The sequence below is a fragment of the Phocoena sinus genome, chromosome 10 (assembly GCF_008692025.1).
Source record: "Phocoena sinus isolate mPhoSin1 chromosome 10, mPhoSin1.pri, whole genome shotgun sequence".
In the NCBI taxonomy this organism is placed as follows: domain Eukaryota; kingdom Metazoa; phylum Chordata; class Mammalia; order Artiodactyla; family Phocoenidae; genus Phocoena; species Phocoena sinus.
The window spans coordinates 59,209,703-59,234,011 of record NC_045772.1 but is presented as its reverse complement, the minus strand read 5'-3'; the positions used below and the strand labels follow the sequence as shown (position 1 = coordinate 59,234,011).

Here is a 24,309-nt window from a genome sequence, read left to right as displayed (position 1 = left end):
GATCCCTGGTTAGGGAACTAGATCCCACATGCCGCAGCTAAAGATCCTGCACGTGGCAACTAAGATCCCGTGTGCCACAACTAAGACCCTGCACAGCAAACAAACAAATAACTGAGGTATATACTCAGCTATAAAAAGAAGCGAAATTGTGCCATTTGCAGAGACATGGATAGACCTAGAGATTGTCATACAGAGTGAAGTCAGAAAGAGAAAAACAAATATTGTATAATATTGCTTACCTGTGGAATCTAGAAAAATTATACTGATGAACTTATTTGCAAAGCAGAAATAGAGACACAGACGTAGAGAACAAACATGAATACCAAGGGGGGAAGGGGATGTAGGATGAACTGGGACATTGGGATTGACATATATATGTTTTCCACAGTGGCTACACCAATTTATGTTCCTACCAACAGTGCACAAGGGTTCCCTTTTGTCCATATCCTCACTAACATTTGTTATTTGTGTTCTTTTTGATGATAGCCACTCTGACAGGTATCAGGTGATATCTCATAGTGGTTTTGATTTGCACTTCTCTGATTAATGACATTGAGCATCTTTTCATGTACCTGTTCTGATGCATACTCTTTTTACCCTAAAGATTTATCCTAGACAAAGGATCTTGAGGTGAGTATGTTTTTCTGTGTCTCATGTAGGGAAAGCAAGAGAAAAGGGAAGGCTGATAGTCTCTTCTAACCCTAATAGTTAAAAGTTCTTAAACGAACATAGCAGGTGGAGGGTTGAGGTATTTAGACAGATTGGCAAGTCAGATCAACATTGGCAACTTTTAATTTTACATGTTTAATTCAATGCCAAACACCAACCAAACACGTTCATCATCTAGAGAGTATTGCATCCCAACCCTATTTCAACATTAGGAACTGGGCTCAATCTGGTGTTCAGGGGGTGATCATAGGAAAGAAAATGAGGATGGGCTCGTCTAGTGCCTTTTAAAAATGGTGCAACATCCCCACTCATCATGTCACAAAACCCCATCTAGTGCTGTGACCCACCTCCAGCAGAAAGCCAAAAGGAACAGACCAGTGAGAGGGGTCCAAGGTGCCTTCTATATTCACTCACTCCTCTCCTTTGCCAGGGTGTGCTACTAACCAAAGAAGAGGAGGAATAAGTCTCCAGAGAGCTACTGAGGCACACTGATAAAAGTGGGAGGAGCAAGAAGTGACTGAACAGGAGGCCAACACTGTTGCCTGGATTTCCTGGACCCTAAATCCATGGGGAAGCCCAGGGCTCCACAGCTTCTGTCCAGTAAGAGGAGTTTCCAGGTCCTATATGCCCCTCCAAACTCAGATTTAAATTCACCACTTAAAAATGGGTCTGTCTCTGCCCCTAGGCATCTGGCTCTTCAGTCGCTCTCATCATCATCCTCAATCTGAAAGCGCTTCTTCTTCCGGATTCCTGGAGCTCCCAACTCTGGTGCTATGGGAATGACAGGGGTGAGAAGACAGGATATCTAGATTTGTTAAGGGGGAAGGAGGATGGTAGCATTTACCTTCAGGACTGGAGGGAAGAGTGCTAGAGGTTAGAAGAAAAGGCAGATCCCGACCAGACCCTCCTACCTTTGCTGCTGCCCTCATCTTCCTCCTTTTCCTCATCGCTGTCCAACAGCTGTCGCTTCTTGGGTGCCACCTTCAGCTGCTCTTTCCCACCATCAGTCCCTTCCTCTGGAACGACCATGAGAGGCATGAAATTAGGGAACTAGGTCCTCATAGTCTCAAATACCCTATCAGCCCTCTTGATCACAGGGCTGGGTAAGTACTCAATAGTACTCAATAGATAAGTGGTCCTGGTATTACCCTCTGGGGACAGCAGGCCTGCTTTCTCTTTCCCGGCTGACAGGAGGGCCCTCGGGGCATGTGCTCGGTGCTCCTCCTCAGGCCCTTGCTCTCCAGGGACCTTAGGTTCTAATCCTGGCTGAAGCTTTTCCTCCTCCTCTGGTTGGCTCAAAGAAGCTGCCATCCTCCGGAGCTGGGTGGGACTCAGCTTGGCTGGAATTCGCCAGAAGGTTTCCTACAGGGGCAAAGAAGTTGAAAATGAGAGTAGTGGGAAAGGAGCAGCCTCTAGTCCACCAGATTTTGATATTATTCATTGAATAAATATGAGCCTACATTGGTGAAGCTCCATAAGGGTTGTGAACTCTACTTATTGCTTATTTATCCAGTATGTGCCCAATGTCTAACACAGTGCCTGATACACCAGGAGGTTCCCGGTAAATACAGTTGTTAATTACATAAGTAAATGAATGGATTCTGGGGATCTAAAGGTGAGTCAGATATGATCCTTGCTCTCAGGGAATGCACAATCTAAGGGGAGAAAGAACCAATGTACTGTAACACCACAGGATTGGGGCTATATTAAGGGCATGAACAAATCACAGCCGCCAAAATGATTACAGTTGCCCCTCCGTGTCCGAGGGTTTCACATCCATGGATTCAACCAACTGCAGATCAAAAACATTGGGGGAAAAAATGAAAAACTCCAGAAAGTTCCAAAAAGCAAAACTTGGATTTGCTGCACACTGGCAACTATTTACATAGCATTTACATTGTATTAGGTATTACAATTAATCTAGAGACGATGTGCATAGGTTATACGCAAATACTATGCCATTTTATACGAGACTTGAATATCTGTGAATTTTGGTGCCGTGTCGGGGTAGGGGGGTTGAAGGAGGGATAGAGACTGCTTCTCTGAGGAAGTGACAACTGAACTATCTTCAGGGTTGGGTGGAGTGTTCATCAGGAAAGATGGGTGATCTGCCACCTTGTGTATGAGGCTGGAGCCTTCCAGTAGGGGGACTGGCATGATCAACTGTTTGGAGGTATGAAAAAGCCTACTGTTTGGAGGATGGAAAGTAGCCCCGGATGACTGTAGTGTCGGGCAGGTGTGTGGGGATGTGGCTGTGAGGCTGCAATGGCTGGCCAAGGCCAGAGACACCGCCTGGAGGCTGTGGACTTTGTCCTGCAAACAGTGGGGAACCATCAAGTGCTCTGATCAGGGAAGTGATATAATCAAAACTGTAATTTAGAAAGATAACTCGGGGCAGTGTGGAAGATGGACTTAGGAGAAGGGAAGATTGGAGAGATCAGCAAGACAGCTGCTGCAGGAGTCACGGTCAGAGGTGACAGGAAATGAGGAGGAGGAGATGCATCTTCAAGTAGCACCAACACGCTTGGCTGATGCTGTAACTGGTGTATTTACCTGCCCAGAGGCAGGAGGCCGAACCCTTAGCTTTTGCAACAGCTGCTGAAACTGTTCATTTTCCATTGCTTCCTCATTTTCTTCTGTCAGTGGCACCAGTGGAACTGCCTGAGAGCAGCCTAGGACAGGGTCAATGGTCACATGGTGAAGATGTGAAGAAAGAACTGGCCCTCCATCCCACGACCAGGTCTCCAGCAGCCTCCAGACCCCTGTCCTCCTGAAACCGTCATTTATCCACTCACCAAACTCTTCCCGATCATCTGCTGCTCGAATGAGGCAGTTCTGGAGCCACAGGAGGGGAGCCAAAAAGCCTAAGGGAAGGTGGAAAACTTACAACTGGCCCATACAACCAACCCCACCACCTGAGACATCTCTCCCAACGGGGCCCTCACCTTCCTGATGCAGGTTTTGCCCAAGGTTTTGAGTTGAAAGGACGGAGCCACCGTGGGCTTGTTCTGCTTCTGAGCCCTCCTCTTTCTCTTCATCCTCTTCACTCTCTTCCTCTGGCAGGTTTTCCTCTTCTTCTAGATCTTCCTGGCAAAAATCGTTCAAGGACTGCTCTTCATTAGGCTAAAATTAATTGGGGTGGGTAATGAACAAAAGGAGACAAGAAGAACTGAGTGGAGTCCTCTGGTTCCTGACCACCGCGCTGGGGGTATCTACTCAGAAGAGCCTGAGACAGGAAGAATCTGGGTGGGCTACTTCTAAGGAGCACTCCCAGCTGGCAGAGCCAGGGTAAGACTGTTACCAAGCTTGAAGGCGCCAACTTCTTCCGGCGTTTCTTGTACAGCTCCCGTCGCTCAGCCACCAGCCCCAGAGCCAGCAGTTTATCTACTATTCGGGCCCGTGAGCGTTTGGCTGTGATGTTCTTCATGATATTACCCAGGACATCTAAAGAGAAAGAACGTGTGAATGCCCAAGAGCAACAGGGGGAAGGGATTAGTAAAGGAAACAGAGGTCTTTGGAAAGAGGCTATAGCTCAATTCACTCCAAAAAGACACCACAAAAAACAGTATGGAGGTCTCTCAAAAAACTAAAGATAGAATTACTATATGACCCAGCAATTCCACTCCTGGGTATATATCCAAAAAAATAAACAAAAACACTAACTTGAAAAGATACATGCACCCCAATGTTCATGGCAGCATTATTTACAATCGCCAAGGTATAAAAGCAACCTAAGTGTCCATCAACAGATGAATGGATAAAGAAGATGTGGTACACACACACACACACAGAGGAATACTACTGAGCCATACAAAGAATGAATTTTTGGCATTTGCAGCAATATGGATGGAGTTGGAGGGCATTATGCTAAGTGAAATAAGTAAGACAGAGAAAGAGAAATATTATATATCACTTATATGTGGAATCTAAAAAATAAAACAAATGAATGAATATAACAACAAAGAAGCAGACTCACAGATATAGAGAACAAACTAGTGGTTACCAGGTGGAGAGGGAAGGGGGAGGGGCAAGATAAGGGTAGGGGATTAAGAGGTACTAACTATTAGGTATAAAATAAGCTACAAGGATACATTGTACAATATGGGGAATGCAGCCAATATTTTATAACAACGATAAATGGAGTATAACCTTTAAAAATTAGTGACTATAGTGAATCACTATATTGTATACCTGTAACTTACATAATAAAAAAGAAAAAATATATATATTTAAAAACAAACAAAAACGACATCATAAACAGAGCAAGTGGACAGGAAGGAGAGGATAAGCCTTCCTTGGGAACGGGAAGCAGCAGGAAAAGAAATTGAGAGCTTGGCTCTCATTTCAGAGGTTCCCTGAGCTTCCACCTCACTTACCATCAGAGCCCTGGAACTCCTCAAAAAGCCGCTGCAGCTCCAGCTCCTGCTCTTCCGTCCACAGTACAATCTGGGTTCCTTTCCTGTTCAGGGTGGTGTCAGTGGAAGGGGGAGCTCAGGGAGTGAAGAGTGGATTCCCCATCTCAGTTCCCTCCAGAGCATGTGCCTCTACCTCTGGAAGTCCTTGACGCTGTCAGCCAGTCCCAGCTGTACCAGACGGTGGATGATCTGCTTGCGTGTCCGAGGAGCAGTTTTCAGGTGTGCCAAGATGGTGTCCACCACATCCTGACCTGAGGTGGAGGAGGAGTGAGGCAGTGAAGAGGGGTCCCGGAGCTCAGGCTGCCCTCCTCATGCTCTTCAGACCTCAAGGCCTCATACCTTCCACATCCTTATGGGCAAGGTACAGTTCCTGAAGCTGGGCCTCCTCCTCTGGGCTCCACACAGGGGGTCTGTGACTAGAAGATCTAAATGGGGAAAGGAGAAAGGGAGCATGTAGACTGTTGGCTCAAAAAGAGGAGACCAAAGGTCTTCTCTTCTAAAAGGAATAAGGGAAACGCAGGTACCACAAAGGAGCCAGCTAGCAGAGGCCTAAGGTGTGCTTCCTTCCTCTTATTCTCCTTCCACTTAAGAACCCAAAAGTCAAACTAAGATTTTCCAGGTTGGGCCCATGGAACCTGACACTGCAGGGGCTGAGAGTATTATGGGAAAGAGAGAGAAGAGTGAAAGGAGAGGAGCTGAGATACTCAGGGAAAGAGGACAAATATTTCTATGCATCCTTAAGGCTTCCCAGCACATCTTGGGATAAGGCACATATAGACTCTCTCTGGGGGGGCCACCCCACTCTGACTGCCCCCCCCCGAACGCTGGTGAAGAAGGAAACTAGAGTAGACAGGAGACTTAGGGTCAATCCCAGTTCCTCTCTCAGGTGACCTCAGGTAAAGCATTTCACCTTCGGGGCTTGTTTTCTCACCTACGAAAGGGAAAGAAAGGTTACACCAACTGATCTGCAAGCTCTTCCGGCTCTAACACTCTGTGACTGTGTCACCCCCTTCCCCACCGCCAAGCCTTCCCCATCCTCAAGCTCACCTGCCATCCAGGGAGCCATAGCCCTCAGTCATCTCTCGAACCACAGCTGTGTTCTTCCAGAATAGCAGCTCCACAAAGGCTTTCTGGTTGACTGCGGCCAGTGCAAAGAACTTGCCCAGGATGTATCTGGCAAAAGTCACTAGCTCCTGTGGGAGTGGGAGACTGCTGTGAGGCCTGTGGCCTAAATGTACATAAACATGGGCCTTTAGGTATTTTTTTCTACGCCTGTTCCCAGCTGCCCCCTCCTCGCTCAGCCTCTTCTATCCTTCCCCTTGCAGCTCCCTCAACCTGCCTGTCTACTTCCTCACCGTTCTCTCATCGTTCAGCCTTGACACGGCTCAGGGCACTTTATCCCCTATCCTTTTACCCCAGGACTCCCCTACACCTCTAGAACCCCATTCTTTGGTAACTCCTTACTTTGTAGGCCCCAGCCGCAGGGTCGCTAAGCAGACGATTGAAGAGGCAGAAGAGGGAAAGCTGGAAAAGCAGGGCTTCCATTTTGAGATCATAGGCCAGCCGGTGCAGCATCTTGACGACACAGTGGTTGGTGTGGGTGCTATTTTGCTTGTAGCTCCGCAGTAGCAGCACGTAGGCTTGGATGACAGTTGAGTTCGCAAAGCTGCACCGAGACAGGGAGCAAGAGGATGTCAGCATGAGGACGTGTGGTCGTCCTCACAGCCCCACGGTCTCCATCCTGACACCAATTCCATCCTCCCGGCCCGCACCGTTTCAGGTAGTCCAGAAAGTTAAATTCTTTCTCCAACACTTCGACCATGTGCAACTCTTCCTCCTCCACCTCTTCTTCATCTTCTTCCTCCGCCCCTTGTTCCTCTGGTCCTTGCTGCCCTATAGAAAGACTGAGGATTACCGGGTGTCTGTGATGCTGGCGCTAGAGAAGAGCTGGAAGGAGAGAGATGAGAAGGAAATGGGAGACTCACGGGGAAGCGGGGCCCAGACGATTTGCTTCAGCAGCTGAATCTCCTCCTCTGGGGAAATGTCCTGAGAGCCAAACACATCTCCTTCTGGCCACACCTCCCTGGAGCACAGAGAGAAAAAAGACTTTTTTTTTATAATATCTTTTTTTTATAATATCTCAGTTATAACTTGAAGTGGGAGAAGGAATTTAGACTTATTTTATTTTCCAGCTGGAAAAAGAATGCAGACTGTTATTTCAAAGATGAAACAAAGACTCTAGGGAAATTTTCCCTCATAAGCCACACTGCAAAGAAAATCATACAGGAAGAAAAGGCAAATAATCTAAATGCGTGACATTTGAACAAATGTTGAACAAATGTACATATTCACACAATGGTGTTTTTTGTTTTTATAAATTTATTTATTTATCTATTTATTTGTCGCTGTTTTCACAATGGTGTTTTAAAGCCATCAGTAATTGCAGAAATATATCTGATGAGAAATGATGCTCACGGGACTTCCCTGGTGGTCCAGTGGCTAAGGCTCCGCGCTCCCAATGCAGGAGGCCTGGGTTCAATACCTAGCTGGGGAACCAGATCCCGCATGCCTGCTGCAACTAAGAGTTCACATGCCACAACTAAGAGTCTGCACGCTGCAACTAAGAAGTCTGCACGCTGCAACTAAAAGATCCTGCATGCCGCAGGAGAGATCCCACGTGCCTCACCTAAGACCCGGTGCAGCCAGAATAAATAAATAAATATTTGAAAAAAAAAAAGAAATGACGCTCACAATATATTGAGAAGTGAAAAAAATACTATAAATCAGTATTGCAATATTTCAATCTTGTAAAAGAAGGTGTATATGATATGTCTATATATAACACAGAGGGAAAAACTCTGGAAGATAACTCATCAAAATGTTAATGATGGCTATCTTTGGCTCATAGAATTAACTTTATTTTTTTTCCCCAACTAACTGTGCTAATATTTCTCAAAAATGAAACAAATAGTAAACCTCCCAATAAACCAACTAAAACTCCCCAGGACTCAGTTCCCTGCACAGAGCCCCAGCGCTTCTGAGGGGACTTCTCTCTTGAAGACTGAGAACCCTGTGCCACAGTGAAAGCCACTCCCTGCCCCCAAAAGCCCAGGGGCTGGATGTGGGAGGACGGGTAGGCAGGGCTCTTACCGGGCAGACCTAAGAAGGGTCAGGGCCTGTGGGGCCTGGCCAGCCAGGAGACAGTCTTGGATCCGCACCACGGCTTCCGCCCGCTGTTCTTCCACGGGCACCTCTGAGGCCGCATCAAAGGGAACCATGGAGTCCAAACTGAGCTCAGGATCCTAGAGAGGGATTATTAAAGCTTTGGTAACAGTTGTTGGTGGTGGGGGGAGACCCAGAGAGCCTGTCCAGAGCACTACCCTCAGGAAACAGAGCGTAGGACTTCCCTGGTGGCACAGTGGTTAAGAATCCACCTGCCAATGCAGGGGACACGGCTTCGAGCCCTGGTCCAGGAAGATCCCACATGCCACGGAGCAACTAACCCCGTGCACCACAACTACTGAGCCTGCGCTCTAGAGCCCACGTGCCACAACTACTGAAGCCCATGCACCTAGAGCCCGTGCTCTGCAATAAGAGAAGCCACCACAATGAGAAGCCCGCACACCACAATGAAGAGTAGCCCCCACTTGCTGCAACTAGAGAAAGCCTGCATGCAGCCACGGAGACCTAACGCAGCCAAAAATAAATATTAAAAAAAAAAAAAAAAGAAAGAAAGAAAGAGAGAGTTTCTGCAACTACTTACCTGGGCACAGCACTGTAGCTGCTCGGCCAGGGAGGGCCACACAGACTCCAGTTCCTCTGGGCTGTAGGGGACATTACCAGAAGCTACGGACTGATCTAGGACCTTCTTTTTCTTCTTTCTCTTCTTTCGTTTGTTCTACAGAGAAGGAACTATGTTAGGATGGCACGAGAGCTAGGGAGGCCTTTTCCCCATCAATGTCCTCTATTAACTAATTAATTAGATGTCTGAATTAATTAGACATTCACAGAGTGACCACTATGTGCTACTCAATAGCAATGGGGAAGCAGCAGTGAAGAGCACATTTCCCTGCCCTTGAGGCACTTGTGGCCTAGTGGGGGAGACAGGTAAGTAGACAGGTAGATGACACTACAGCCTGGATAAGACCTAGAACATGGCTGAGCATAAAACGCCATAGCAAAACCCAGGAACAGCACGTGACTCATTTCTTGTGGAAGTGATACCTTAAACAGAAGCCTAGAGAATGAGCAAATTTGCTCTGAGGACAAAAAATTCTATATGAAAAGGCTTTATAAAAATGCAAAACACTCTGCAAATGTAAACTACAATTTTTTCTCCTGAAAAGCAGGAGAATGAGAATCAATACCCCGACCCCACTCCCCCAAGTCATGGCTATGAACCAGTCTTCGCTGTGGGCAAACAGGAGGGCCTGTGAGGCCCTTAATGAGGTTTGTCCTTTATTCAAGGAACTTATAAACACACTAAAGGTCAGGAGCATGAGTCTGGATTCCAGCAGACCAGGATTTAAGTATCGACGCTAGCCATATACCTGCAAGACCTTGGACAAGTTGCTTAACCACTCTGCGCATGTGCCCTAGTGCTATTGTGAGGATTATAGGGAAACCTTAGCACAACGTCTGAGACCTAGTAAACGATAGGTCGATAAATGATAGAACCTATTAGTACTGCTAATACAACAGAGCTCCGAGTGTAAATAGACCTTTTAGAAAAGGCTCATTGGTACTACAGCCCCTTTCAAGCCCAGTTCTGACCGAGTTTTAACCTATAGCAAATAGAATTATAGGAAAATTTCTACAAAGCAGAGTCCTTATGTCCAGGACTAGAAATTCCTTGAGGTTTTCTTCTTGTCCCAGACTTTTCATTTATTATTTCATTTCAGGCTCATGGGTAGGTGTTACAACCAACTTTTATTTAAAGATCAGGACTCACACAAGCAGCTTAAGTTATTCTAACAGTAACTAACACAGGATGAGATCCCAGACCTCTGAGTTTTTTTTTTTTTGGCTGCACCATGCGGCATGTGAGATCTTAGTTCCCTGACTAGGGATCGAACCTGGACCCCTGCAGTGAAAGTTCAGAGGTTTAACCACTGGACCGCCAGGGAAGCCCCCAGGCCTCTGACTTTTAATGTAAGGTGCTTTCTATCTCATTACAGGGCATCTGAAGTATAACCAGGAAATAGCACAGCATAATTACTAAATTCTAAAATTATCAACCCCCTGGGACTTCCCTGGCAGTCCAGTGGTTGAGACGTCACCTTCCGATGCAGGGGGTGTGGGTTTGATCCGGAGTCGGGGAGCTAAGATCCCACATGCCACGTGGCCAAAAAAAAAAAAAAAACCACAAAAAAAAACCCACAACAGACACATAACAGAAGCAATATTATAACACATTCAAAGAGACTTTAAAAATGGTCCACATCAAAAAAAAAATCTTTAAAAAAAATAAACAAATAAAATTATGAACCCCCAGAGTTCATGTGCTTAAGCACAAAGCAGGTGTTTAATAAATGTTTCCTGAATGAATTAAGATACCTATGGTAGATCAGGGATCAATCTAATGAGAGGAGACTCACAAGGCAGAACTACATCGGCAATACCAACGAAACTCTTGCCCTTAGTTCAGAGTAGTTCTAACAGACCAGCTTAAGCTACAGAAAATGTGAGGAAAAAGAGCCCCCTGTCCTTCCTGTCCCCCACCCTTTCTCCCCAGCTCTTTCCACACCCTGGGCTGCCCAGTACCTGCACCATCAGGTTCCCACGGCTCCGGCAGAACCGCTCCAACATCTTGAGGAAGAGGTGGGTGGTTTCCACCAGGTCACGAAGGAAAGAGTGGGGCTGGCATCTCTCATTGAACTTTCGAAAGAGTGCCAGGAAGAGCTCTCGGTACTCCATCACATAGAAAATGTTGTCTAGAAACAGGGAAGAGAAAGGAATGGAAGGACTGACCTGGAAAGCTTGGGGAAAGGAGAGACGGGTGAAGCTGGGTCCGGGAAGAGTGAGATTCGGATCAAGAGGCAGGGAAGGCGGGATCAGAGACCAAGCGAGGCCTCACTCTGGATGATGCGGCTGCTCTCCCTCACGGCCTCGTCTGGGGATGCATTCATCTCATTCACTGTGGCCAGCAGCTCCTGATAGGCCTTCAGAGCCAGGTGCATCCTGTGAGAGGGAAAGAGGTAAAACGGAGGACAGCTTAGGACTTTGGTTCATGGAAACGGTATCACCCTTTGCACCCTCGCCTGCCAAAACAGTTCCATCAAAAACTCAATGACCCAGCCAGTCCTTGCTCCCCAGCTGACCACCTGAAGCCTGAGACGGGACAGAAAGTACCATCCAGAATTCAGGCATTCAGATTCCCAGCCTGGCCAAGATGCCCACTCTGACCCCACTTCTCCTCCCGCTCACCGGCGTGCCCAGGAGGTGGCTTCCTTGCGGTCAGTCAGCATCATCTCATAGTAGTTGGTGAGGTTCTGCTCAATGAAGTGGAAGGTGCGGACGGTGAGGGTCTCAGAAACCAGGCCTGGCCGGAAGGAGGCAGCTCGGTTGAAGGCCATGAAGAAAGCCAAAGCCCACATGTAGTAGGTCTCATCGTGCTGCTGAGCCTTCTCCCGAAGCAGGTGGTCCTGATGTCAAGGAAAAACAGACCACTTCATGACCTCAGGGCTTCCAACTTCCTCCTGTCCTGTGATGACCATGTGGACCCTGGACACCACTGTAACAATATTCTAGGACCCAAATTTCCACCCCTCTCTCATTCTCCCCAACGTTCCCTTCCCCTTCCTCTGTGGCAATCTCTAGAGCTTTTTTGGTCGTATCGATAACCCACTGCCTCCTGACTTCGTCACCATGTCTCAGGGGCACCCTACATCCGTCTCACCTACTAGTCCACTCTCTATGGTCAGTTTTCCATGGGTTTCTCCCCAGCTTGCCCTTCTTACCCACCGCTACCCCAATCACCTCTCTACTCCATCTTTCCTAGGCTCTCACCTTCACCGAGCCCATGAGCCGGTTGTAACAGTTCTCCAGGAACTCAGAGCAGAAGTCTCTGAGAAAGAGTCTCACGTTGAGGGCAGAGCGGCGCTGCACGGACAGCTCCCGGGCAGCCTGGCGACGTTTAGGTACCCGTCGGGGCTGCTTTCCCAAATCGGAAGTGTAGTTTTGGAGCTGGGGATGTAGGTTGAGGGAATTAGAATTACTCCTAACCACCTCCCTCTCCGGCAGCTCTTTACACATCCTTGGTACTACAGTTTTCTCAGAAGAAACTTGTAGAAGGTAGAAGGTGCTCTCCCTCTGGTACTAAGTGAAGATGCAGGTAGAGACAATGCCAAAAGCTCTATTTCTCCTAGGTCTCCAACTTTCTAAGCCCAAGAACAGAGAAGCTTTACCTCCAGAGAGGTAAAGGCCCCCAACTCCACAATGTTCCCACCCCTGATGGGAGCGGACTCACATTGTGGAGACCTTTGTGAAAGATGAGGTCCCTCTCCCCAATGGACTTCAAGCCCTGGACAATGTAGGAGCCCCCAAATCGAGAATGCCTGCAGAGAAAAAAAGTCCAGGGTGATTCCTCAATTCTCTGGAGGCTCTATCCCCATTCTCTTTCAGCAGCACATCAGAGCATGTTGTAACTGCAAAGTGCTCTCGTCACCACTGCCTTAGCATTTGGCCCAAGCCCTAGCATTCCATAGTGCAGGAATGGGAACATGGGTAGAGTGGCTCTCCACCACTCACCTGTTGCCTCGCTGCAGGGCTCGAGTCTTCTTTTCTGCCATCTCTCGCTGGCGCAACACCTCCAGTTCTGCCACAGCTGTCCTCCGCTCCTGAGCTAAGCGTCCCTGCCCTACTCCTGCCAGCTGCTCAGGGTTCTAGATTTAGAACAAGGAGGGAAGAGTCAGAAGGACAGTCATTTCCTATTCTGAGTTCACTCCTAGTGGGGACAGAAAGAGTGAACAAAATAGGACTGTTGATGGGACCCTGTACTTAAGACATGGCTATTCCACCTGGCACCTGCCTTCCCCAGGTATTTCAGTCATGATACAAGAGCAATTCCGGCTGCACAGCAGAAACGGACATGAGGGAAGGGATTGAGGCAACAGGTGAGTGTCTCACCTGGTCACGAAACATAAGGGAGATGATCTCCAGCACATGGAGGCTCCACTGATGCTCCGCAGTCGAGCTGGCCAGGAAGAGGAGCAGGTCGTCCAGGCCACTGAGGTGAATCGCCCAGAGCAGCCGGTCGTGGACACTGGCGTCATCATCAATCCTCTGAGCAGTGAGTGGTGAGGGAGAAAGGGGAGATCAGTCAGTTCTACTGCCCTGCCTTCAGGTTTTCCAACTCATTCCTTGACGAAGGTCCCTCCCGAGTTTAGTCAGAAGACAGGACAGCGAAAAAGGGGCAGCCCAACCTAATCAAGCACAAGAACTCGGACCAGCCAAGATCACCTTCTCCTGATCAAGGTTGGCTGGGACATGGAGAACATTTCTGACCAGCAGCAGGATCCGCTCAATCAGCAAGCTGTCTTCCTCCTGCCGTTCCTCCCAGCCCTGGTCAGAAGAAGGAGAGTTAGAGGACAAGACCCCCTGTGGAAGGCGGGAGGCATCTACCCTGATGGGGCGAGAGAGGCACAGAGAAGGATCAGGATTAAAAAGAAAGAAGGAAGAGTTCGAGTAGTCCCGAGGCAGCAGAGACAGCGGATTGGACTTGTACCCCCGAGCACTGGGACCGTATCTCCAAACCCCGCGTGTTCTGACGCCCCACTTGGGGTTCTGCCCAGGGGAGGAGCAGGGTGCTAACTGTCCCCTGGGATCTTGTGAGGCGGAGACTCACCAGCTGCAGCAGTTCATACAAAGTTTCACTGAGGACTCCAAAAGCCTTCTCACTGGCAAAGGCCTACGAAACAGGGGGATGGACCTTAAGTAGCCCCCGCCCTCTCCTTTCCCACCGCCCCCAAACTCTGCCTCGGGATTCTGGAGGAAAACCTCACCTCTTTGTAGGCCTGCAAGTATGCTAGCACCTGCAGAAAGTGGTGCCGGAAGCTGGGCTCCTTGGGCACGCTGCCAAAACAGAGCAAGGCTGGTTGTGTCAAGTTCACCATCAGCCTGGGGAGACCATGAAGGAGGGAGAAGCTGTTCAATTTCCTCACCAGGCACAAATACCAAAGGCTGGCACACAGTATATGTTAAAAAGCTGGGGGATCAACAACAAGGTCCTGCTGTATAGCACAGGGAACTATATTCAATATCCTGTGATAAATCATAATGGAAAAAAATATAGAAAAGAATGTATATATGTGTATAACTGAATCACTTTGCTGTACAGCAGAAATTAACATAGCATTGTAAATCAACTATACTTCAATTAAAGAAAAAAAAAAAAAGCTGGGGAATCAACCTGATAACAGCATGAAAGAGAGGCTTGTCCTGGCGGTGTTGGGTAAGGATGGGTAGGAGGTCGCTCTGCAGGATTTGCGCTGCCCCCAGCTGCTGCCGTACATCTCGCGTCTCATCCTCATGCCTCAAGTAGCGGATCAAATCCTTCACACTCTCTTCAGGGACAGAATAAACACTTACATGGAACCCTGGCAGAAGCTCTACCCAGGCCCATGTGCTTTTCATACCCATGGCTTGAGAAATTCAAAAGACCTAGACTCAAGCAAGTGTTGTTTTTTTCTTAACCTGTTACCTCAAAAAGCGACTCACCTAAGCAATCTGGCTCCTTGTGGTAAGTGTCTCCCTCCAAGTACCCAAGAGCACTGCACGTGGCTAGAAGTTCACAATTCATCATGTACAAGTCCACACATCAGTGGACCAGCCGTTAGAGAAGAAAGGCAGGTGGAGCCAAGGGAGCTAGAAATGATGAGGCCTATAGAGACAAGGAAAGATAACAAATGTAGGGGGACTTCTCTGGTGGCGCAGTGGTTAAGAATCCGCCTGCCAATTCAGGGCACGTGGGTTCATGCCCTGTTCTGGAAAGATTCCACATGCTGCAGAGCAACTAAGCCTGTGCACCACAACTACTGAGCCTGTGCTCTAGAGCCCATGCTCCTCAACAAGAGAAGCCACCGCAATGAGAAGCCCGCACACCACAACAAAGAGTAGCCCCCACTCGCCGCAACTAGAGAAAGCCCACGTGCAGCAACAAAGACCCAATGCAACCAAAAATAAAAATAAACAAATAAATAAATCTAAAAAAAAACCCCAAAACAAAACAAATGTAGGGTCCTCCCCATAAAAGGGAGGGGGGAGCAGGCAGGACCCTAATGCTCTGAGTATTCTGATCAAGGTCCTCAAATGCTTCACTTTTGTCAGCACCGAAAGTGCTGTTCCCAGTCCCGGGGAAAGCTTTAAGTGAAGACTTCTACCCAGGAGGCTCTGAGACTAAGAATTAAGCCATCCCATCCTCTAAATCGGGTCTGAAACTGTAGAAACAGTATGTCTGAGTCTAGATAACCTAGTAGAAAGAAAGGCTGGTTAGCAAAGGGCATCAACTCTGAGAATTTCACCCTGAGAAAGCTCTGCAGCCTTGTGAGAAGGTGGGAGAATGAGCTTCCCTCTGCCTTAAAATTGCTGGGGGAATTCCCTGGCGGTCCAGTGGTTAGGTCTCAGCACTTTCACTGCTAACGGTCCAGGTTCAATCCCTGGTCGGGGAACTAATTCCACAAGCTGCGCAGCATGGCCAAAAATAAAAAAATTGCTGGACCCGGTCCCCCTCCACCTTCCACCCACACAGTTATAGCTCTTCTGTACCACAAGAACTGAGAAAACCCAGCTCTGACTGTACAGTGATCCCACTGAGGATCTGATATATCCCAGGAGCCCTGAGGCTTCTGAGACTCTGGGGATGTGTAAAGAAAGTTCCTTCACTCTCCTCCCCAAAGTTACTCTTAAATTTTGGTGATCTTAGTAGAAGCCAGTACCTAACAGAATGGGTGAGAAAAAGAAGTAAATAGGAACTAGTTAAGTTCCTTGTCCCTCTCCACAGAAGAACCATCTTCCTTTTCTAAAGCACACCCCCTTTTATTAAGATCCCTAAACCCTCATCAGATAATCAAGTAGGCACAGATCCTGGATGTTTCAGAACCTGACACTAGTCATACACACACACACACACACACACACACACACACACACACACACACACTACATTCACTATGCGTCCCCTTGTCACATTCAGCCACACTCTCAGCACACAGCAGCTTCCTCTAAAAACACCTTTCCCTGTTCCATACGTACTTCCAACTCCACCCCTGTTCCCCCACAGGAATAAGAAATGGGCCATGTCCAAAGGACCAAGGTTTAATGCCTGATGTTATCTCCATGCATTTATGTAACTGGGCTACTTCTCTAGGCTGCTGCTTTCCCTTCCCCTACCCAGTGCTAATCTCCTTTCTGACCGCTCAGCCCAGCAACAGTGAGCCAGTAAACCACAGAATGACCAGGAAAACTGAAGGGATACCTGTCTTCGCTTCCCTTTCTCATGGGACTTGTAGACCCTAAGACCTGGGCTCCAGTGAGGCAGGTGCAGTGTGTGAGATCTGTGACTCTCCTCCAAGATAGATCTAGCTTAAAAAAAAAAAAAAAAAAAAAAAAAAAAAGATACATCTAGTTTTTCCAGACAGACCACTGGTGTATACACACATACACACACAGAGCAGACCAATTCTAATATTCAATATTTGTAAAACTGGCCCCGGCAGAGTACTCAAACCTCTGCTTTCAACACATCGGTTTACCTGAAAGGCAAAAATAACAGAGGTGGTAACTGCTGTTACCTGGCTACCTAAATAAAAGCTAGAGGGGAAAGAAGATAGGGAAGGAGCATCCTTGCAGATGTGAGAAGGGAAGAAGTTATGTAAGAGACCTAAGACTTCAGGTTCTAATCCCCTGCATTTCTGACAGAACCAGAGAGCAACAAGCAAAGTAGAGGAAGAAATGGGTAAGATGACTATTATAAAGCTCCCAGGCAAACTGGGTTTACATGAGGCAAGCTGGCAGTCTTGGGCCTATTCATTAGAACTGGAATAAAAGAGCTCTAAACAGGAGTTCCAGCCCTCACTGGTGGAAACATACTATTAAAAAAAGAGCCAGGGACAGAAAACTTACAGTTCACTCTCTTTTCATGCAGTTATCTAGAAGCTACTCACCTAGTCTGTGGGGCCTCATCTTCCTCTCCTAAACCACTTATAATCTGATTATCTCTACTTCACACTTACCCATCCAACCCACCACTTCTTAGATCCATGCCTTAGGTGCCTCCTCTGGCTATCTAGTCCCCCAACCCAGGAACATAAACATACACATTCCAAGACATAGAGCCCCCTCACGTGCTCTCTAAACCTTGCTTCCTCCTTCTGGAAGGTCCACCTCCCTTAATTCCAAAAGTTCTAAGCCTACCTGACCTTCAAGATCCAGCTCAAATGCCACTCCTCCATGAAGCTCTCCCTGATAGCCTACAGCAGGACAGGATCTGACTGCACATATCACTCTAAATGGACTTCCTCCTCTGACTGTACTACTTCTTTTTTTAAATTTTATTATTATTATTTTTTTTTGGTACGCAGGCCTCTCACTGCTGTGGCCTCTCCCGTTGCGGAGCCGGACGCGCAGGCCCAGCGGCCACGGCCCACGGGCCCAGCCGCTCCGCGGCATGTGGGATCCTCCCGGACCAGGGCACGAACTCGCGTCCCCTGCATCAGCAGGCGGACTCTCGACCACTGCGCCACCACGGAAGCCCTGAACTACCCCTTTACGTTATAATAACCTAGAGTACAACTTTTCTCCTCTACTAAATGTTTTATGTATTTCTGAATGCACTGAATTTCTTCCATAAGATAGACATTCAGTAGAAACTGTTAAATGCAACTTGGTGTAATAGAAAGAACAGTACAACGTTCAGAAGGTGGGGTCAGAGTCCTGGCTTCACTGCCTACCCGCCCATTTATTCCTCATCAAGTCAGTCTTAGCTTCCTTATCTGAGAAATAAGGTAAAGGATACTGTGGCAGCCATGGAAGTGCCTGCTCAGATTTCTCAAGAAAGAACTTTCCATTCAGCTGCAAAGAATGCAGTTAGCTGACAGCACCTCCAGGACCCACCTCAGCCCTACTCTTCCTGGGCAGACCCCCAGCTAATGACTAAGCACAGGGCTCACTACAGTCATAGTGAGCATGGGCTCACTATAGTTACCACCACCAAATTCTTTCCTCTTACAAAGAGGGAAAAGGAGAAACCACAAGTGCTATTCAGGACAACGGGACAGAACAGATATATACAAGCTTTTAATTTCTCTTTGTTCTAATCGGAGTACTTTACTCTCCTTCCTGAATTTTCTACTTTGAAAATAATTCTCCCCATGCCACTTCTTTGACCCAGAACAAAGGCAAAACAGGAAAACCAGCCATTCTGGCTTGCCAAAGAACCAAGAGAAAAAAGAAATTCTTTTTTTTTTTTTCTGAAAAAATGTTTATCTTAGAATTAAAACATGCAAGTAAAAGCATTAACATTATACCCTCAATGTCCCAACTACCTAAACAGTCATTCTCAAGCCAGGCTGTACTTTAAAACCACCTTAGGAATCCTGCTTAGGCCCTGTCCAAATATTCAGAAACTCCAGGGGCTGGGGAGAAGGGGCACGGGCACAGGCACAGTATTTAGGAAACGCTCGCCAAATGATCCTATAATTGGGAACTGCTTTAACATATACAAGACTATTATGCTGAAGGAAAATCAAGATGCAAAGGCGAGGGAAAAAAAAAAAAGATGCAAAGGTGGTCTACAACTTTATTCAACAATCAGCAGTTAGTTCTCATCATTTTTTAAATTGATGACCTTCTAGATAGGGTTTTTTTGAGTTTTTTGTTTTGTTCTGTTTGCTTTGTTTTAAAATACTGACTGGGGTAATATAGTTGTTTCCAAACTTCTGGATTTCATGGATGGGTCTTTAATTTTTTTTTCAATTTAGGGAGACTAACCTAAGGTGGCAGACTCTAAATTTTGTAACTTAAGGACAATTAAAAAAAAATACAGACACACAAACCTCGTATATTGCTGGTAGGACTGTAAAATGGTGCAGCTGCCATGGAAGTTGGTTTGGCAGTTCCTCAAAACGTTAAACAGAGTTACCATAGGACCTAGCAATTCCACTCCTAGGTACATATCTGAGAGAAATGATATGTACGTCCACACAAAATCCTGCACACCAATGTTCACAGCAGCATTATTTATAATAGCCAAAATGTGGAAAACCCCAATGTCCATCAATTGATGAGTGGATAAACAAAAAGTGGTATATCTACACAATGGAATATTATTTGACAATAAAAAGTAATGAAGTACTGATACACGCTACAATATAGATGAAATTTGAAAACATTACGTTCCATAAAAGAAGCCAGACACAAAAGGTCACATATTGTAAGATTCCACTTATATGGAATGCCCAGAATAGGCAAATCCATAGAGACAGAAAGTAGATTAGTGGTTGCCAGGGACTGGGGAGAGGAGGCAATGGGGAGTGACTGCTAGTAGGGACCTATGTGGTTTCTTTTGGGGGTGATAAAAATGTTCTAACATTAGATAGCAGTAACAGTTGCACGTCTCTGTGAATTGTACATTTTAAAAGGGTGAATTTTATGGTATGTGAGTTATATCTCAATACAGCTGTTATAAAAAACACCCACACAATTACTATACATTGTTTTCAGTATTTAAACACCAAAAAACCCCCACAAAAACCTAAGAAGGACAAAAATCCCAGAATAAAGTACAGTCCTTTAATACATTTAATTTTATGAAAAAACTCATTATGTTGTATTTTCACATTTTATCATAGACAGATGAGAACTCTGTCAAATACCTTAGACAAAGCAGATCTGGACATTTAAAAGGGATGTTAGTTACTTTTCTCACTCAACTAAGTACTAAGCAGTTGAGATGAAGCAATAATCATCTCAAATGCAGGCCTCAAAATGCAAGAACCAAAGGAAAATAAAGGATAAAATATTAAATACGCTTGCAATTCAAAATAGAAAATTAACACATTTCTTGAAAACAAAATAAAACCAAGCAAAAAACTCTGTCCCAAACCAACCCTGCTCTAAGAACCAGCTCTAAGATTCACTAGTATGAACAGAATGATGCTTGGCATGTGAATTCCAGTTCTGTCCAGTACTAAGTTGGTGATCTTGAGCATGTGGCTTAACCTAAACCTCAGTTTCCTTATCGGTACACAGAGAAAAATATGTAGGGGGTGGTTCAAATGAGATCACGGAAATCAGTGTCATTTGTGGACCAACGGACCACTGCTGGTCCACAAACTGTTAGCAGTCTGCATCAAGATATGGACAAAAACAAAACATAAGCATTTAGAACATCTTATAGCAATTTGATGCAGTTGATGTTTGTTGAATCTAATAGTAAAAATGCCTATATTCTGTATGTCTTTTTTTCACGTTATTTCTCTAGTAATTTAATTTTTCTAATAATACGATTCTAGTTCTACTATTTTAGAAAAGTACTTTATGTTTCAAGTGATATATCACAATAAAGCTAGAAAAAAAAGAAAGAAAGAAAAGTACTGGCCTGCAACAGCCTGGGGGGGAAAAAAACACTGGTTGTTCACCACAAAAGTTTGAGAAGCTCTGATATCAAACACTTATACTGAGTGTTAAGCACAAAGAATTCTCAAAATATTAATTTCCTCTCCATCTATTGGACTCTATAGTCAGTCACTAAGTGCTTACGAAAATCCTCCTAGGCAAAAGACAGTGCTGTGCAGGTGCAGTGGCTGCAGTGCTAAAGAAATTTAAGGAATTTAGTTGCAGAAATAAAACCCACCTAATATAGAAGAAACAATGTAAAAGAAAGTCAGTACTAGCTCTAAGTGATATTAAAAAAAAATTCTGAAAAACTAGGGCTCTTTTCAGGTTAAAGTGGCCAAGGAGGCTTTGTCAGAGAAAGTGTGATTAGAACTGGGCCTGTGAAGGCTGCATAGAATTGAGGCAGCTGAGAGGAGGAGGGGAACTTCAGCAGAGAATTTGCCAGAGTAAAACCAGAGAGGGAGCCACTATGAATAGAGGAGTCTTAACAGGAAAAAAATGGAAAAGAGGGTTGGAACCAGCTTTATAGGAAAACTTGGTCTTTGTCTATCAATTCAAGGATTTAGAACATAAGTCTGGGACTAACTGAAGATTTCTGAGCTGAAAAACAAAACGATCAAACTGGGGTCGCACAAGCAGGAGCACATATCCTACTGGTGTATCACTAAACATATCACTCTCTGTAAGGTCTCAATCTTTTTTCCTTTTACTGCATTCACTCTGCAAAAGATCCCAACCTCAGATCAATGCAACCATTTGCTTTCTAGACTCCTGGATTCAAATCTAGACTCAGATTTGCTAGAGGAAACCAAACAACCCTGCAAAATGATACACAACAAATGTGGTCTCCAACCTGAACAGGTCCTCAGCCTGGCCCAGCAAATCCTTTGTGTTCCTGGTCCTCTCCCTCTTCTCCTTCCCAAGGAACAGCTGTTTCTAACTTTCACCGTTACCCTCAAGCTCCTTTACTCCACTACTTCCCACACTTCTCAGCTGGTGTCTCAGGTCCCTTCCTCTCAGAACAACTGAGATCATCAGAAACGAAGTATCTCATTTCTCTCCACCCAAGCCTAAAAACATACATATTTCAAATGAATCTAAGCCCTCCATTTGTGAATGATCAATTACTTCTCGTCCCTCAGTTGCTTCTTCCTCATTCCTCATTTGTTTCCAATTTTCTCTTTATACTGGCTCCATTCCCATGTTATGAGTTGCTCAAAGCTCCGCCATCTTAGGGGGTGGGAAAAACCCCCAAAACCAAACAAACACCTTTCCTTGACCTCATATTGGCTGCTCCTGCACTCCTCCTTAAGAGATGATGCTCCTCAGGCTTGCATCTTTTTCTCCTTTTGGTGGCCCTGCCACACAGCTTGGGGGAGGTCAGTTCCCCAACCAGGGCTTGAACCCGGGCCACAGCAGGTATCGTAAGTGTTCAACACATGCTTTCTAAGCTGAAGTAGACAAGTTTCGAAGTTGAGGGAGGAGAGGATGAGGCTGGAGATTTGGAGGCATCAGGACGTAAGGTGGTGTGTCAAGTTGTGAAAGTAGATAAACTTACTCAAGAGAGTTCTGAGCGAGAGGAGTAAGGAAGCCAGGGCAGACTTCTTTGTCACCCTGTAACTGCAGAGGACTCATTTACATGTGTTCTTCCTTCCAGTTCCTTAAGGGCAGGAACTCTGTTCTATTCATCTTGTCCACCTGGTGCTGAGCACACGGCACAGTACATGTTAGGAGCTCAGTAACCTTTTACTCAGTTGTATAAGTGCCACTGATAATAGAGGGAGGTAAAATACTTCAGGGACACAGAGGAAGAAGTGACTACTTTGGCCCAGGAGGGCTGGAAATAGAGGTTTTCAGCGGGACAACTGAGCTCCTGAAAGAGAACTTCACCTGGCAGAGATGGATTTCCTGCAAGAACTTCAAGTCGAGGGAACAGCAGGAGCACAGGTACCAAAGCATGAAAGAGCACAATGCAGACACACCCTTTCCATAGGTTTGGGAGTCAAGTGCATGAGATAGAAAAAAATGATAGGGAGCTTTAGAAAATCAGCTGAGAGGATCAGAGTCAGACTGCCAAAGGCCATGGACACCCACCTAAGGATATAAACTTGACCGTGGGAGGCCAAAGAGGAGTTTTAAATTTAATCTGAAATGACCAGATTGACTTTTTAAAACGGTAATTATGTAGTGGCAGCACGAAGGTCCAAGAATTGAGAGACTCAAGGGAAGGAGCTTAATTAACGGCTGATGGTCCGGCTAACAAATCCAAGCAGAGGCTGTATCCTCCTTAAGCCTTCTACCCGAGGGAAAGGAGGGAAGAGAATGAGAAATCCATTTTATAAAAACTCAAGATTTAAGTCAAGCGACCAGTGAATCCCAGCTCCTGCTGACCACCAAGCTGGACACCTATTTTTTTCGGGTCTGAACTGGATGGAAAATTCCGAAGTGGAAATGCCCGGGAAGCTTCTGTCTTATTATAAGGGTTTCAAGCCCCTTCCCATCACAGCCGCACCGCTGCGCGAGGACCTATCTGTGTAGAATGGCGTCGGGAAAACGAGGGGACGTCCCAGGAGAGGTGGAAATGCTGCGGCTCCCACACAAGACACTGGGTGGGGACGCGTGCGCACCTAAAGCGCGCGCCCCGCCCCCTGCCTTTAAACCGGGTGACGGGAAAGGGAACTCCGCGCCTCCCAGAAGAGCCCCCGCGGCTTCGAAGGGACGCAGTCCGCTTAGAGCCCTCTTGCCCAGACACTCACCCGCTCCCCGCCGGTCCTCAGGGTCCCCGCGGAGCCAGCAGCTGCCGCCGCATTTCCCGCCACCCGGCTGGGCCGAACCACACCCCGCCTACGTGGGGAGCTGGGCGGGGAGAGCGGGGCTGGTCCATGTGACCCCGAGCGGGCGGGGGAGTTGGTGATGAAGTAAGGAAAAGGGAAGCGAGTACAAGTATTCTTTTATCTGAGTCGATCCCTTATATTGAGTCCCAAATCACAGCACAATGGATTTCCTGCTGACTTAAGATAATTGGGATCTAAGTCCGATTAGAGGTGAATTTACAAACATTCTTCCCCTGCACCTAGTCAAGTGGATTATTCCAAAGTCTTAACAAGGTTAGTTAGAAAAGTTAGGCTTTATTTGTGAGGAAATGGAGAGCTCAGCTACGTGGAAGAGTGGTCTTTTGCGGGGCTGGGGTGTCTGTCTCACTATAGGTATAGGTTTAAAGCTTGCGCAATACGCAGGAGGCTCCTAAAAGGAAGAGGTCAACACAAGTATTCATCGTCAGGTCAGGGTCTCCTCTGGCTTCTGTTGAGATGAGTGTATTTTCCCAACAACAAAAGAAAATAGGGATCAAACAAATAATATCTTGTGAATAATTAAAATTTGAATGGAAGGAATCAATTTCTGGGACATGTAAAGGGTTAGATTTGCTGAAGATGAAAGGACAGATAGATGAGAGAAAAATGAAAAGACACACACAAAAATGGAAAATAAGACTATAGAACTAGTGATAAAAACAGAAGGATGCCATTTGAAGAGTGTTTTGGGCTGCTCTAAATTAAAACTGAGGGTCAAATCCTTTTCCTCCTACGTCCCCCACTCCTACCTCTGCATTTGC

At 46.4% G+C, this 24,309-nt stretch overlaps 1 protein-coding gene across 3 annotated transcripts; it reads right to left on the bottom strand.

Annotated features, from left to right (window-relative positions):
- Nucleotides 1–769: 769 nt before the first annotated feature.
- On the bottom strand, nt 770–23,562 carry TIMELESS (timeless circadian regulator). Of its 3 annotated transcripts, none has more exons than XM_032646602.1 (30): nt 23,453–23,550; nt 16,558–16,660; nt 14,802–14,964; nt 14,494–14,647; nt 14,087–14,201; nt 13,930–13,992; nt 13,545–13,646; nt 13,212–13,367; nt 12,834–12,967; nt 12,553–12,640; nt 12,093–12,269; nt 11,511–11,728; nt 11,161–11,264; nt 10,848–11,017; nt 8,848–8,982; nt 8,235–8,386; nt 7,070–7,167; nt 6,857–6,977; nt 6,549–6,750; nt 6,132–6,277; nt 5,424–5,509; nt 5,218–5,335; nt 5,046–5,128; nt 3,971–4,113; nt 3,615–3,792; nt 3,465–3,533; nt 3,223–3,341; nt 1,818–2,031; nt 1,581–1,685; nt 770–1,440 (listed from the first exon to the last, which is right to left on the bottom strand). In XM_032646602.1, the coding sequence occupies exons 3-30, from the start codon at nt 14,884–14,886 to the stop codon at nt 1,367–1,369; spliced, it is 3,609 nt and encodes a 1,202-aa protein (XP_032502493.1). In that variant the 5' UTR covers nt 14,887–14,964; nt 16,558–16,660; nt 23,453–23,550; the 3' UTR covers nt 770–1,366. The 3 variants fall into 3 exon arrangements, with proteins under 3 accessions (XP_032502493.1, XP_032502494.1, XP_032502491.1); XM_032646603.1 differs by having other exon boundaries at nt 16,558–16,664; nt 23,453–23,546; XM_032646600.1 differs by lacking the exon at nt 16,558–16,660 and having other exon boundaries at nt 23,453–23,562.
- Between the last annotated feature and the right edge of the window lie 747 nt (nt 23,563–24,309).